Source organism: Aphis gossypii, chromosome X, assembly GCF_020184175.1.
Source record: "Aphis gossypii isolate Hap1 chromosome X, ASM2018417v2, whole genome shotgun sequence".
Lineage (NCBI taxonomy): Eukaryota > Metazoa > Arthropoda > Insecta > Hemiptera > Aphididae > Aphis > Aphis gossypii.
The window spans coordinates 45,902,963-45,919,066 of record NC_065533.1 but is presented as its reverse complement, the minus strand read 5'-3'; the positions used below and the strand labels follow the sequence as shown (position 1 = coordinate 45,919,066).

The 16,104-nt window shown below is 32.0% G+C and overlaps 1 protein-coding gene across 2 annotated transcripts in view; it reads left to right on the top strand.

Annotated features, from left to right (window-relative positions):
* LOC114125504 (zinc finger protein ush-like) overlaps positions 1 to 15,906 on the top strand; it is a 97,960-nt gene extending 82,054 nt beyond the window's left edge. The window contains exons 2-8 of one of the 2 annotated variants that reach the window (XM_027989182.2): positions 2,578 to 2,970; positions 4,566 to 4,667; positions 7,261 to 7,427; positions 10,860 to 11,360; positions 12,375 to 13,574; positions 14,015 to 14,245; positions 14,651 to 15,906. In XM_027989182.2, the coding sequence (XP_027844983.2) occupies positions 2,578 to 2,970; positions 4,566 to 4,667; positions 7,261 to 7,427; positions 10,860 to 11,360; positions 12,375 to 13,574; positions 14,015 to 14,245; positions 14,651 to 15,232 (3,176 nt within the window). In that variant the 3' untranslated portion in view covers positions 15,233 to 15,906. The remainder of the gene's footprint in view (positions 1 to 2,577; positions 2,971 to 4,565; positions 4,668 to 7,260; positions 7,428 to 10,859; positions 11,361 to 12,374; positions 13,575 to 14,014; positions 14,246 to 14,650) is intronic. The other variant, XM_050208158.1, reaches the window with a different exon arrangement.
* The last annotated feature ends 198 nt before the right edge of the window (positions 15,907 to 16,104 follow it).

Here is a 16,104-nt window from a genome sequence, read left to right as displayed (position 1 = left end):
TTAAACAAGCCTATGCATTAAACTTCTTGAAAACGGTCGGTGTTGAATCCCCTTGATTACATTTTTCTGGTGACTGAGTCTATATTATTACGAAACGCGTTCAAAGTGAAACAGCTGCATAATGATAATAATTATGCGCACAAATATTAATCCCAAACTTGGACGGTTTGACAAGCTCGGTACAAAAAAACCCTTCTCTTCCGTATATATATACAATACGTTAGCGTATACGATAACATCAATTATTATGCTAAATTATGAATAAATACGATGCGTGTTTATTGTTACAGGCGACTCCATCATAAAATTAATTCGTTTTGATATATATTATATTTATTGATTGAACGTTTCATTATATTGATTTAACGGGTTGTATAATAATTAATACGTATAATAAATAGGTACCGAATATATATTTAAATCGTCCTATAGGTACTAGAAAGATTGCAAAAGACAAAAGCATGAATGCCCAACATCCATTGACAAAATTGTAGGCGTGGAACAAAATTTCAACAAAATTTCCTCTCTGTTTTAGCTAAATAAAAATTTAATGTCATTTCAACATAATATATAATAACTATAATATTTGTATTATTATATATAAATACAACCTGCAAATTAATTTTAATAAGTATACTAAAAAAATTATAACACATATACAATATAATCAAATTTATTATTCATACTCGTATTATCAATTTTATCATGTTGGAAGGAGGAGAATTTAGACAATAAGTTTCCGTCTTTCTTCAGCCTCAGTGAGCGCCTATACACTTGAATGACAGAAATACATATTTTTTAGACTTAAAAATTTGAACCTATTGTACTTTTATTATTTTTGTTTTTCATTATACTATGTTATAGTAAACTAAATACAAAAATGTTTCATTAATTATATTTCGATCATAATGATGGCAACCAATTATTTACGAAGGAGAAATTCCACGACGACGCATTAGCTTAATGAAAATCGCCATTTACGATTAATATTATATTATTGACGTTACAGATTCCAAACGATATCGTAGTATACCGGCCGTAGCAGCGTATACATAAATTCGTTTTTAATTAGTTGTTTATGGATTTTTAACGGCGTCTAGCGTATAGTTTCCATCATCTAGATTACCCGTCGCGTATCTAAAGCAACATCTTAAATACTTTATATACATAATATCATATACCTATACGTATGTCGTAGGTACCTTGCCGCACACACTAATTTTAATCGACTATTGTTCAAGAACTAATCACGATATCCGTCGAAGTTCCCCGAAAAATATCGTAAAAAAAAAAATTATAAACGATCAGTAGGTATAATATGCCATATTGTGTACGAGTACAACGTGATTTTGCGATATATTAAAAAAATATATAAAAAATTATACATCATGTAGGTATATTAGTGTCGTTTAGAACGGTGGAAAAAAAGAAGAAAAAAACGAAAATCCTGATAAACTTTTGTGTTATCGTTCGCGTATCGAACATTTGTATAAAATATCATATAATAGATAAATATCATCGTCGAACTGAATACCAAACCGGTTGGATGACTTTCAAGACAATAGCCAACGCGGTTTATACGTATTCCATGTACCTATTATAATGCATATTATATATCGACGGCTTACTAATTGTCGACCCAACAGATTGCAGCGTTTACAACAAGTAGATACAATAATAATAATATACTATTTTATTTTCGTCACTGTCTATTATAAAATTATATTGTTATTAATGTGTGTTTAAGTCTCGAATGATCGTTCCTTCGGCTCCGAATCTTACGGTGTGTCATATATTAAATGCGCATACCACGGGGCTTATACAAACCGATATAGGTACATAGATAGGTAGGCATCCACCAAAGTTTTCTAAGAGTAAAATAACTTTTAAATTCCTCAAAATTAATTATGATTATTTGTTATTAATTTAACAAAAATATTTTTTTGCATTTAATAGCCATTTTACTATAAGGTTGATTTACACAGTTTACGCGTTCAGTTTTATGAAAATTAGCAAAATTGGCTTAGTGTACCTACTACCTACCTAGATATAATTTGCGCTAGATATAATTAGAATTAATTTTAATTTAATAGATATAATCAAAAAATTACAAATTACTTTAAAGTGAACTTTGCCACTCCCTGAAATTAAAACTGTGGTTGACTCAGTTCGCACAAATAAAGACGAATATTTTAGATGTGCAGTAAACGATTATTTAATGTCTGTGCATGCATTCTATAGAAGGAAGTTTGTGTTGATAAGACTACACGTATAAATCCACATGTAAAATAATTAAACACCTAGAGAATTTATTCGGAAAATGGAATTTTCTCGGTTAAGTAAATATTATGTACGATTTTAGTATTAAAAAAGGAATCGAACTATACGAAATAAAATTCTATATCATATATAGATGTTTCATTAGCGCACCCCACACCCTCCCCTCAAATGTGACCTGATGTATAATAATACAATATATTACACACATTATTATTATTATATTATATTGTTATCATATTATTATGCGGATGTTAGTAAGACATTAATACTTACCGTTTCTCTTTTATAAATTTTTAGCCGGCGAAGATAGCGAATGGACCACAAATGATGAAGTGGTCAGCGGTAATGACGTGACAGCAAAATGTGAGGTAAACGCAGAACAACAGCAACAACCGTCGCCGCCATCACGACCTGAACCGGAAGAGCCACCACCTGCCAATGACTCGCACCCAACGTTAAGACTTAATCCGAATTTAGCCACTGATCCAGCTAGATGGTCGCTCGCGGACAAACCGTCACCGCCACAGCCTCCATTGCCACCACCGCCGCCACCGTCATCAGGAACATTAACTGCCGCCGCAGCCGCGTCATCTTCGGAATCGTCGTCTTCATCGTCTTCGTCATCGTCACTGTCGTCGTCTGCGATCGGCGAACCTACTCACAACGTAGTCACCATTACCGCACCTAGAGGTATGTATATGGCCAATATATATATTTTTAAATGCCTACCTAAATATTATACTATTTCGAAAACTCTTAGGAAAAAATCCTCTTTTTAAGGAGTTCGATATAGGCAATTTTAATACAGTTTTGAGAATAAATTCAAATACATCTCTAACATAGTAAAAAACAAACTTAAATAACTTATTCGTACGAGATGTGAGACCCATTTATTGTTGGCTGTTGTGTAATTTATAATTAAGTACAAAATTATAATATTAAAAAAAGATTTGGATACATCATCATTATAAATACAAAAAAAGTTATATTCTTTTAAAATGCGTTATTGACGTATTAATGTGTTTTTTTCAAACTTAAAAATAATTTTTGAAACTAATAAAATTAAAAAATTAAATGGCAACAGTGCAGAAAATATCTTTTGCATCGTGTATAATTCTGGAGTTTTTAACTATAACTATAGGGTGAGTGGTTGTTTTTCACTCGAAACGTTTTTATGTAGGTAGGTACAATAATAATAATAACTTTGAAATCATTGAAATGTAATTGATTTGGCTCAATTTTTAATTTTTTCCCAGTTGGTACTAACAACCAGACGGCTTTTAGAAACTGATAGTACCTATATTTTAAAGTATCATTTCCATATACTGTCAGCCAATTTATATATTATGTCAACTTATCAATAAGGTACTACATATTTTAAAATATTTATGGTTTTCGAATTTAATAATTTAAATTTATGCAGTATAAAGTGGTTAAAAAAAGTATATTATATATATAGTATAAGTGGGTATAAGAAGACAAATAACACGTTCCAAGACACCCTATATGATATATAGATATATAGAGTAACATGATACTTTAGTCAAGTACAAAAAATATTATATAAAAATAATCCTTACTTTACTTATACACAGGTATATCTATCTAACCCGGTACATTAATTTTCTAGGTCAAATTTTTTACTGTTTTTTTTTTATCGAAGTGATTTATCGTATTTTTTAACTAATTGTTTTAAAATTAGTTCACGAATTTTTGATATATTCTACACTATAAGTGCTTGAGTAGAATTTACGATTAAAAAAACACTGAAAAATTAAATTTTTTGCGAACATATCAATATTATATATTGTAAAAATATATATTATTTCGAAATTAACCGGCAATAAGAATTATAAGAATAATAAAATAATTATTATTTAGAATAATCGGCAAATGTTGCAATTTAATCGTAAGCATACCTATATTATGCATGTATTATAATATTATGTTCTACATAAGAACTGATAGTATAGCCACGCAGATGCTTTATCGTTCTTGAGGTGAAATGGTTAATAATTAAAAAAAAAAAAAACTCAGTCTCGAAATGACACATAAGTATAAACGTATTCGGTACACGATTGTCAAGATCTGTAAAGAATATTCTATCCAATAACCTAGAGAGATAGAATAACCTATCTATATTCTTTATTGATTCTATATTGATAGATCTTGCGTGCTTGTGCCGGATACCCTTACGTATTGTTATCATCATTATTATTATTATTGTTATCATAAATCGAATCATTCACGACATCATACTCTATCTGTGGTGTATTTGTTCGCAGCGATTCAAATATTCATTTGCAACCCGTGCGGGATACGATTCAGTTCGCTGAGCACGTTGGACGCCCATCAGACGTACTATTGTTCACGCAGACACAAAAAAGGTAATAATATATTGCATTATGTAAAAAAAACAAAAACGATTCGAGTTCGTAGAAACTCGTCGGAGCACCTGTTGTAGATTTGCTGCATCGTAGTGCAATCTCAAAGTCCTTGTATATTTAACGGACCTTCCGGATTCACTGCAGGTACGGTAAAGTCGTATCGATATTTTAAAATATTAGTATACACAACCGGAGTAGTATTGTAAGTTTATTAGAGTTCATAAATTGAAAATAAAAACTGTGGAACTCGATTTGATGTACAGTAATTGCTTATTAGTACTTATATGTTATAAGTGTACCTGTCATCAATGACTATATTGACCATTGAGTATAATATATATTGTGTTCTATCGTGTCATTCAACATAAAAAATGATTCTGATAAAATTTCAGTGTGATACACGTGTTATGTTATGTATATATGTATAATATACGGTGAAATCTCCCTTAATAGACACCTCTGAATAGCGGATATTTTTTCGGTAACGATAACGTTTTCACTGCTAATCTTTATACGAAAACTTCTAAATAATGAACACTTTTATGGCTAGATTTTGATATTTTTTATCGTAATGATTAACTAAGTATATTTTATTATAATAATGTACATTTTTAATTTTTACACATTACTATTACTGTTTATCTTATCCGTAGGAAATGGCCGTCTCGTTGAGTACCTAGCTGATTTTGTTTTAAGTAATAATACGTATAATCACTATAATCATACATACCTATACTAATATAAAAATTATGTGTAACGTTTTTTTATACGTCATACATTTTGATATTGTTTTCATTTGCTTATCCACCTACTCTAAATAGCAAACAAAATTGATGAAAACAAAAGTTTTACTATATTATGTTTGAGTGGATTGAGCACCGACCATGTTTAAGGAGTTCGATATAGGCAATTTTCTAGGTGTATGCATATATATTGTGTAAATTGATGTATAGTAATTATGTGATAATAAATGTGAGTTATAGTAGTATTAAAGAAATTATTGTATTTGATAACTTAAAATAGTTATCAGGAAAAAAGTTGAGACCACATTTGAATTTGTTATGTTTACTTGAAATCTATTTTGTTCTTATAGTTCAACATGATTAGTATAAAAAAGTTGAATTAACATGATTATTTAAATATTTAATTTTAAAGGGTTTAAAAGTTCAATTTTAAAAAGCGAAAATTTAATGCAATTTTAATTTAACCTTAAGTATGTTTTTAGAAGCTTTATCAGATTATAAAGATAATTTGAAAGTACAATAGTTAGCGTTGATGGTCTATAAGTATATTTATGTAAAAAACATATCCGGGATTGAGTCCTTATTACATAACATCATATTATTATAAAAACAAATATAGTAATAAATATAAAATAAATATCTGTCCTAAATTCAGAAAAAAAAATGTGAATATTTTATCACTATAAATATTTATAGGTACTAAATTATACTATACTATATTACGTTTATGTACTTGGAGTAAAATTTGAGAATGATATATTTTCGGAATTAAAAAAAATTAACAACACTTGAATTTGACACTACTTTCCTGTTATTTTTTCTATTATATTTTCTTACTTTTCTTATAGATAATAGATAATGTTCTAAAACTAAAAAATTACCAATTAAGTAGATAAAATTTACTACTACAGGAAAATGGGTAGATACACATATATCAAACAAATCAAGTCATCTGGTTGAAAAGTGGTTCTCAAAAAAATAAAAAATAAATTTCTTTGTAAAATCATTACTTCCTTAGCTCCGCTCAGAATCTAAAATGTATTAAATTATTAATATAGTACATATATATACTGTTATTACTTCTTATAAAAAAATAATAGTATAATACACCATAGACATTTTTAGTATCGTAAAAATAACATTAATCATAAATCATAATGTATTACATTCCATTATTATTATCGTTGTAATCATCTAATGTTTTTTTTTTGTTTTTTATCCAGAATGAATATTTCTAATCACATTCTCTTGAAGTTTTCATAAATAAAATATATATACCACTTATCATGATTTTCAGTTAGGTTTATAGATTTCATTAACATTCAGTGACGTAGCCAAGATTTTCTTGATTGGAAAGGGGTAGAATACTATGTTTCACGGTAGAGGCTTAACTAAGTATTTTATACTTTTTTAGTAATTTTTGAACAAATTTCAATTAATTTTAATAAATAGTTATGGTTTAAGTATTACAGTGAAACTTCCATCTAACAAAATTTTCTATTTAATTAATTATTTTTGAAAACCATGACCTTATTCATTGTTAATTATGTGTTAATTACTTAACTTTATTTAACGAATGCCTCAATAATACGATTTTTGTTTCCTGTCGGACTTCGTTAAATAGAAGTTTCACTGTAGTATATACTCAAAGAACTCTGACTTTATTTGTAAGCTGCTAAAATTTTGGGAAGCATTACAGTCCCCTAAGAACTTCACCCCGACTAAACCATTGAGTTATTTGGTCATTATATTATCGAAAATAAAAAGACAGCCGAATTACTAGATTACTACCGCACTACATAATATTATTTTAACATTTACTTATATTATTAAATATTTTTTATCAACAGATTCAGAATCAGATGATGTAAAGTTGCCGATTGTCATCGAATCGGACGAGATGACCATGGGCAATGATACAGATAGCCGTCCATCGTCCGTCGAACCATCCGCCAAGTCGATGAGAACGGGAAAACAATACAAATGCCCTCATTGTATATATAGCGCCGATAAAAAAGTACGTATTCATTTATTTTTAGACTTGATGCCATGTGACATTTATTAACAAGATATGATTAATTAATTATTCAATAATAAATTAATATATAAAATATATAGAAATGTTATAACGTCTTGTAATAACAACAGCATTTAAATTTTACTTCATTTAAATAGTGAAATTTAGAGATTTTATAGTCCATACATTTTAAAAGATTACTCGTCATATAAATTTATAATTTTATAAAAATGCGTAGAAATGAGATTTACTGCCTACCGAAGTATAGTTGCGGGTGTATATTTGAAAACGATACCCATATCCAACAATTGTCCCGATTTCATTAAAAATATTCAGGTTAACTTATCAATTTATGTTTCTTTTATGACCTCTATCAAAAGTAGCAAATTTATGAGCTTTTTCATTAAGCCACACATGTTTAATCAAAGAGAATTAACATATTCTTTCAAAAACTAAAATGACATTTACCTATTAACTGAATACTGAAACAAATTTATAGTATATAGAATTTGTAAATGTAATAATTGTATTTAAAATTATTCGCTTTTGTTCTTTGCAAAATGCTGTAATATTATTCATACAATTTTACAGTAAAAAAAATCGATTGGATCAATATATATGGTTTTAAAAATTGTATGTTGCAAAATAAAAAATTGCAAATAAATTATAGTCTAAAAGTATTTGAATCGATTTCAAATAATAATGTGAATTTGGAAAATCATGTGGTATTTTAAATTAATGAATTGATTATACAAACGTATTGTCTCGTACATACAATACATTGTTATATAGGTAAAATTAATGGCCGAAATCATTTTTCGTTTAAACTTTAAATTCAGGCACAATATTGTATTACATAGAATGTTATTTTCTACAGAATGCTAGGTATATTAGAGATAAATAATAAACACATATTTAATATTGTTACCAGCTAAACATTATAATATTTATACCATTATGGGTAGATATTAATTACCTTTTAATACAATATGAATAATAGAGAAAATATAAACTGATGGTAGATAATAATTTAATTAAAACACCCCTATTTGTGTAACGAACAGAATAAAGTTTTTTATTTTTTTATCTCGATTAAATGCATAGATATTTTAATACTAATTTACAAATATGAATATTTTAGACAATAGTAATGCTGTGCTATGTATTTTCTAGTTGTAATAATTTCAAAAATACTCTGTCTGCTAGCCAGTATTATGCACCATAATATTGTAGATACTATTTCTTTAGACCCGAAAATAATTATGAAACACAAATGAAATGAAAACAAAGAAAATATATTAAAGATAAATAAAATACGTGACGACATGCCAAGATCTGTTATCTTGGTTTCTCACGCACGTTTAATAACGTAGTAAAATCCCGTTCGGTAAATCCAAAACTGAAGGCTTAAAAGTTAAAGCTAATATTACAGCAAGCATTTACATACTACAAAACATATATATATATAGAGCGGTAAACATTTTGTTTTTCTCTTCTATAATATATATTTGTATAAATTACAAACATTTTTCGATTTTTTTTCACATAATATATACTTAAATCAATTTATTAATATTTTATTTTATACAAATTAATTTATTAACTTAGGTGGCTATAATAATTATAAACTATAATACAACAATATAATTTATTTTTTCTATTTATTTTATATACCTACGTATGGAAGTATTAATATGATTACATAAGATCATAGCAGTTTATTAGTTAATTATTATTAACACGTTTTAAAATATGTTAATTTATTTATATGTACTCATTCCTCTCTAAGAATATCTGTTTTAGTTTTAGGAAACTGGATTTTACTAAATAACGAATGTGAAAGAGAAAACAATATCTTGGGTGGTATCATCTTCGATTTTAATATTAACAGAAACATGATGACTTTGCATGGGGTTATAGATATATTAGCAAACGTTTCATATATATCCAATCGGTCAATATTTAAAATATTCAACGTTATAGAAAATATACAAGTCACATGTTTTTAAATCGCTGAATAACTTTTTTGATATTATGTTTCAATTATAATTCACAAATTAAATTTACATTTTAAAACACGGTGTGAAAATAAGTGTGGTGGTTGGCGATTAATATTAGGTAATACTTTTTACACAACTGTTGTAAAAATTGGGAAACTATACATGTATATGAAAAAGAACCTATAAACTTATTATACATGTACACAGAATGATTTTTTTTATCGTCAACTAGGCAATATCTTAAAAATTCGATGACATTTTGAATATTTTTTTTCGTTTAAAAACACGTCGTCTTACATTTTCTTACGATCATATTTCTAACCAGTATTTTTCCTTAAAATAAATAAAATATCCTTATATATATATACCTATATATATACCCTAAGTTATTATTACTACTATTTCTTAGTTTAGGAAAAAGGAATTGCTCTGTATACATACATTATACTAACATAACCTGTGTGTATAATCAAATACAGTTTCAAAGTAAAATATATCTCAGACGAAATCTATGATAAAATATTCTTTATTAAAATAAAAACAAAATATCCCAATAATTAAAATGCATAGCTATAAGCACATATAATTACAATTAAAAATATCACATTAAAATTGTAGGGTTTTATAAGTTTTATACTAGGAACTTTTATAAGTACTTTATATATATTTATTGTTATATTCGTATTAATTGCCGACTAAGTTAAATTTGGTGTGAGCAGTAGCAATATTTTAAACTTTATTTTAAACATTACTTATTATAATATGGAATTTTTATATTATATAGGTAATTTTTTGTAAACTAATTATATTATGTTTAAATTCGTTTTTCTTAAATTTTTGATTTAAAAGAATTTTTTTTAATTATTGTTTATTTTACCCATTCATTTTTATTAGATTTACGGTTGTTTTACACGTGTATAGTATATTTTATAATATACATTTACGTTCATATTTTATAGTATATTTTGAACGAATAATAAATTATACAATTGTATAATTTCATATCTTTAGTATTGTTTTAAACATTTAAGGAGGTACTTTGATATTTTTCGGAAATATTGTTAATTATAGCATTATAGAGTTTTTACAGCTATAATAAAAATCCCTAGCCATGTTTATAATATCGTATATAATCACAGGAAGTTAATTATATGGTATACCATGGGCACGGCGTCCAGAAGGGGGAAAGACGGGAAATTTGTCACGCTTGGACTTCAAGTATAGTTTTGTAAATGTTAACCTTTATTACTGTTTAAATGAATATTTTATTGATATTTTGACTTATAGTAAAGATATTTTTAATGCACTTATTGGTGTTTAATATAATCGTAACCCTCCCTGATAAATTTTCCTCAGGCCTCCTACGGTATACCGATTGAATTCCTTCTGGATGTTTTAGAACATCGTGATTAAAATTTCGGTTCGTTTTCAGGTAAGTCTGAACAGACATATGCGCATACATTCCATATCGCCGGTGTTGGTGCAATCGCCACCGTGTCCGACGGACAATGCTGACCCGTCAGTGGTGGACCGGTACTGCCAGAACTGTGACATCCGGTTCTCTAACTTGCGTACGTACCAGGCACATAAGACGCACTATTGCAACACGCGGCACGTGGTCAAACCAACCCCGTCCAGTTCGCCTATGCCTAACAACCCGTCACCCACCAGCGTGGTGCCCACTTACCTGGCACTACCCACCAATCCTGTCATCGTAGTTCCTTACACACTCGTACAAAATGCAAGCGTCCTGTCCGCCCTATCGGCGGACATAGGCCCATCCCCGCCCACCGACACCGCTTGTATCGTCCTATCCGACGGCACGCTTCAGCCCATCGCCCAGGCACTGGTACCCACCAAATTCAACATGGGCAACAGCGACAACATACAGAGAGACCACTCGCAGTCTCCACCGGAAGAATTCTTTTCGCCGGTAAGTACATAATAAAAACCATTTACTTGGCGTAAATTTATAAAAACTTATAATATAATTATATTATACTCTGCACTGATACTTATACGGCAGCGATGTAAAAAAGTGGTGGGCGAATGTATCTATTATAATCATTAACCACTATTAGTTTAACGATAGAGTTGGACTACATTCAGAATTAAGTACGAAACCAGCAACTTCGAGTTACTGTACTAATATAATATATACACATTATTACGAGAAAAATACTGATACTTTGTCTTGAGCGAAATATTCAAATATACCATAAACTTGTTATTTCAGTGTAGCAGCCGATTCGATGTATCACATTTTTTTTTTATATGCGTTATTTATGCATCATAAAAAGAGATAATTTCGATCAAAATTTAATTTACATTATTTCTATACCTATAAAAGAGCAAGAATTTTGTTTTGCGTATGTTTGCAAATTATCTCTAAATATTTTCATTAAAACATTTTTTTTTTTTTTAGTATATAGGTATATAAATATTTTATACGTATTTTTTGTTGTTTATAATATTTAAAGTATTTTGTCATGGTTCTTTAATATTTTAAAATTTAATAATATTTAAGATTTAACCATAAATTAAAAAAATTAATTTTTCTTTTCTATTTCAAATCGAGAGTTTTTAATGTTTTGGAATTCTCATTGTACAATCGTTAACACTTATTTCGTAAATTTTAAATGCACACGCTGCGACGACGTAAATATTCAATAAAAAGTTTTATTTTTTTTATCAATTTTTTTTAATTCCTTTAAGGTTATCATTATACCTACAATAATACTCGAATTTTTCTATATCTCAAACTTTTTTTCTGTTCCCCTCGAGATAATAACGAGACATAATGGCACCTGTTATATGTACGGCATAAGCGTGTGTGGAAAACAACAAATTCACAACTCTTATATATTTAAAATATATTAAAATGTGTGTATTCGGTATCGAATAGTGTTTTTAACTGACAAACACGGTGGTTATATTGTTGTTCCAGCCTCAAAAAGCCGAGTCGATCAGCTCTGAGACGAAAAAGAGACCGGCACCGCAACCGTCGTCGCCGCTCGACCTGAGACTGAAGCGCGTATCGAAGTCATCGCAGGACGCCGCCGGCTGCACGGACGGCGAGGAGGAAAAGGAAAACAGACGGAGCGACGGTAACGTAACCGACGCGGAGGACATTGTGTGCGCGCCGTCCATTCCGTGCATGATACTGTCGCCGTCGTCTTCTCCGACGTCCGGCGGCGGCGACAGCGGTGGTGGCAACAAGACTCCACAACACCGGTCCGGGATGCAACACCTCCACCACAATCAGCAACTGCAGCAGCACCACCACCAGCAACAGCAACTGCAGCAGCAGCAACAGCAACAGCAGCACCACCATCGCAACCACATCCCGCAGCCGCCGACCAACGGCGTGGTGCAGCATAGCGGCAAGCTCATCCCGATGTACGACGGAACAGACCGGAACGGCGGCAAGTTCAGCGTCTCTAACCTGTTGCACGTGTCCGGCGTCAAACAGGAACCGGCCAGCAATAACGGCGAGCCGCCGCATCCCGCGATGCACCATATGCCGACGGCCGCTCCGCATCACAGATTCAGCGCCATGCACAAGTCGCTGTTGTCCTCGGCCGTGGTGGCCCCTATGCCGCCCGGCGTACAGCCCCGCGGCCTCGGCGAACTCCTCAATCCGGCCGCCGTGTTGCCGTACTTCACGCCCGACATGACGCTCCGGCTGGCCGCCAACTCGGGGCAGGACGGTGCAGGCGGCATGCCGCCCGCCCACCATCAGTTCTACTTGAAACAGGGCCCGTCCAAGTGCGAGAGCTGCAACATCGTGTTCTGCAAGTACGAGAACTTCCTGGCGCACAAGAAACACTACTGCGCGTCCCGCCCACCGCCGGACGGCGGGGACGGCGAAGCGGACAAGACGAGTCCCGAAGGATCGCCGGGGCCCAAGCCGCTTACGGTGTCGTCGCCGCAGTCGTCCAAGGACAGCGTAAGCCCCACGCCGGTGCTCAAGCCGCCTATGATCCAGTTCATATGCTCCACGTGCGGCGTCAAGTTCTCGTCATTCGACAACCTCACCACGCACCAGACTTTCTATTGCCCGAACAGGACTGCTGGGGCGCTGCAGGAATCGGTCGACAACAAGGCAGCGTCGCTTGCATTGCCGTCAAAATGTCCAAAATGCAAAGTAAGTGTGTCTGCAAACTCCGGTTAAATCATTTTTGAGTGATAAGGGGGGGTACAGCATCTGTTACCATACATATAGAGCTAGGATCGCTAAATGATGGCGGAAGAGCTTACTGCGTATTTCCAGGCTTGCAAACAAGACATTTTTTTTTTATGGTAAAACGAGGTTTTCATTCGTTTTCGTTTTTCCATTACATATTATAAAGGTTTAACTTTGATCTTCTTCGAATTTTCTAAATTCTTAAAATGGTATCCGAAAAAGTATTGATCGGTGATCTTTGATATGTTGAGTAAGACCGGAGACGACTCCACAAACTCAATAATCGCTACAGTGAAAACAAATATAATAACTCTCATTATAGAGTATATATATATTGTGTTATAAAATAATAATCGCAAATATTATATTGTGTTGTTTATAACCACCAATATTATCCGCAGATGACCATCGACGGGACACAACACCACCAGTGTCAGCCAACCAACTGTTGGAAGTGTCCGGTGTGCGGCGCAGTGTGCTCGAGCGCGTCGGCCGCCCAAAAACATTTGGACAACCACAACGGCATTCGGGCGTTCGTGTGCACTATCTGCCAGTACAAAGGCAATACGCTCAGGGGTCTCAGAACGCACATCCGCATGCACTTCAACAAGCGTATGATTCCGGATCTCATGGTGAGGCCCATATATATATAATATACAAATTACACAGTCCTTATTAATTACTTGCAAGTTACTATTTTACGACTCAATTTTTGTGCATTATATGATAAAAAAAATTGATCGCTTAAAATATAATTAATTTACGCGTATTTAAAGTAAACCCGGCAGAGATGGATTTACACCATCGCTTCTATATGGACGATATTTTTTACTTCCTTGTAAATATTTTTTTTTTACGTTATAAATACCAGTATAATACATATATCTAACACGCACGTAATAATACGAGTTATAAAATTCAATTATATATTGACCTGGAATCCTGCAGGTCTTGTTCTTCTCTTATAAGTAAACGCCACTTTATTGAAACATTATATTTATGTAAAGTGTTTAAAAATTTGTCCGCTTACATTACAGGAAGAAGATTACGTGACATGTCTGATCGACGAGAACTCGGCGTCGTCGATGGTGGACGGACGTGCCAAAACGCCGACGACTTCGGACTCCGCTGACAAGCCGTTCGTACCGTCGACCGTCCTAGTTAAGACTGCCACCGCTGCCGCCGCCGCCGCCGCAGCTTTGTCTTCGCCGTCACCGTCGCCGTCGTCGTCTCTGTCATCCACCGCCGCCACCGCCACCGCCGTTGTCGTTGTGGACGACGAGCCAAAAGAGTTGGTGGTCGTCAAACAGGAGTCGGTCAACGGCGTGGCCGCTGCGCCTCCGGCGGACGAACCGGCCACCGGCATCGGCCACCATCAACAGCCGACCGCGACTTCCGACGACCTGCAGGCGCAGCAACAACTTCCGGCGCAGTCGCAACTGCAACTGCAGTCGGCGGTCGGCAACAAGCGGCCCGGCATCACCGCGAAATACTGCAAAGCGTGCGACATATCGTTTAACTATCTGTCAACGTTCATCGCACACAAAAAGTACTATTGCCGGAACAGCACCGAGTACAAGTGCAACACGGAAAACGCCAAGACGGCCACCGTCACTTAGGTGACGTGTAACGCGCATCCGACCGATAAATCCTACGGTTGTCGTATTACATTATTATTATTATTATTTTTTTTTTTATTATTATTATTATTATATTATCTTTATTATTATTATTATTATTATTACTATTATTATTATTATTATTATTGTCATCATCATCATTTATATCATCATTATTTGAACGTATATAATATTATTATATATATTATATTATGCTTATGACTTGCCGACGATCGCGATCCTATAAAATATATATATAATATTGTTATAAGTACGCGTAATAATAATAATATATAATGACGACGTTGACGAACAACTTGTTGCTGCAAACTGTACCTATATATTACACAGTTACAAACGATGACTCCATCATAATATTATAATATTGTTCTTCGTACGCACTCCAAAAATAATGTTTTATTAACTATTATTATCACGACGATGATAATGATTATTATTATTATTATCTATGTTTACTATAAAATTTAAATTTTTTATAATATACCGTTTACATATGTATCCCTTCGATACGTATGCAATATGGCATATTATATTAGAATCGATCGTGTTTAAACTTTTATTATATATATATATATTTTTTTTTTTTTTTTTGAAATTAAATAAACAATTTATTAAAGAGGTATCATTTCCAAACGTTGTTTTCATATTATATTATATATTGTATTTGTTTTGTTTCTTTATTTACTATTATTTGCATTATTATTATATTATTATTATTATTATTATTATTATTATTATTATTATTTTATTTCATCATTATTTTTAGTTAATATTGTTCAGAGTAATCAACACCTATATTTCTAACATATTATTATCATTATTACTATATAATAAAATATTATTATTATTAC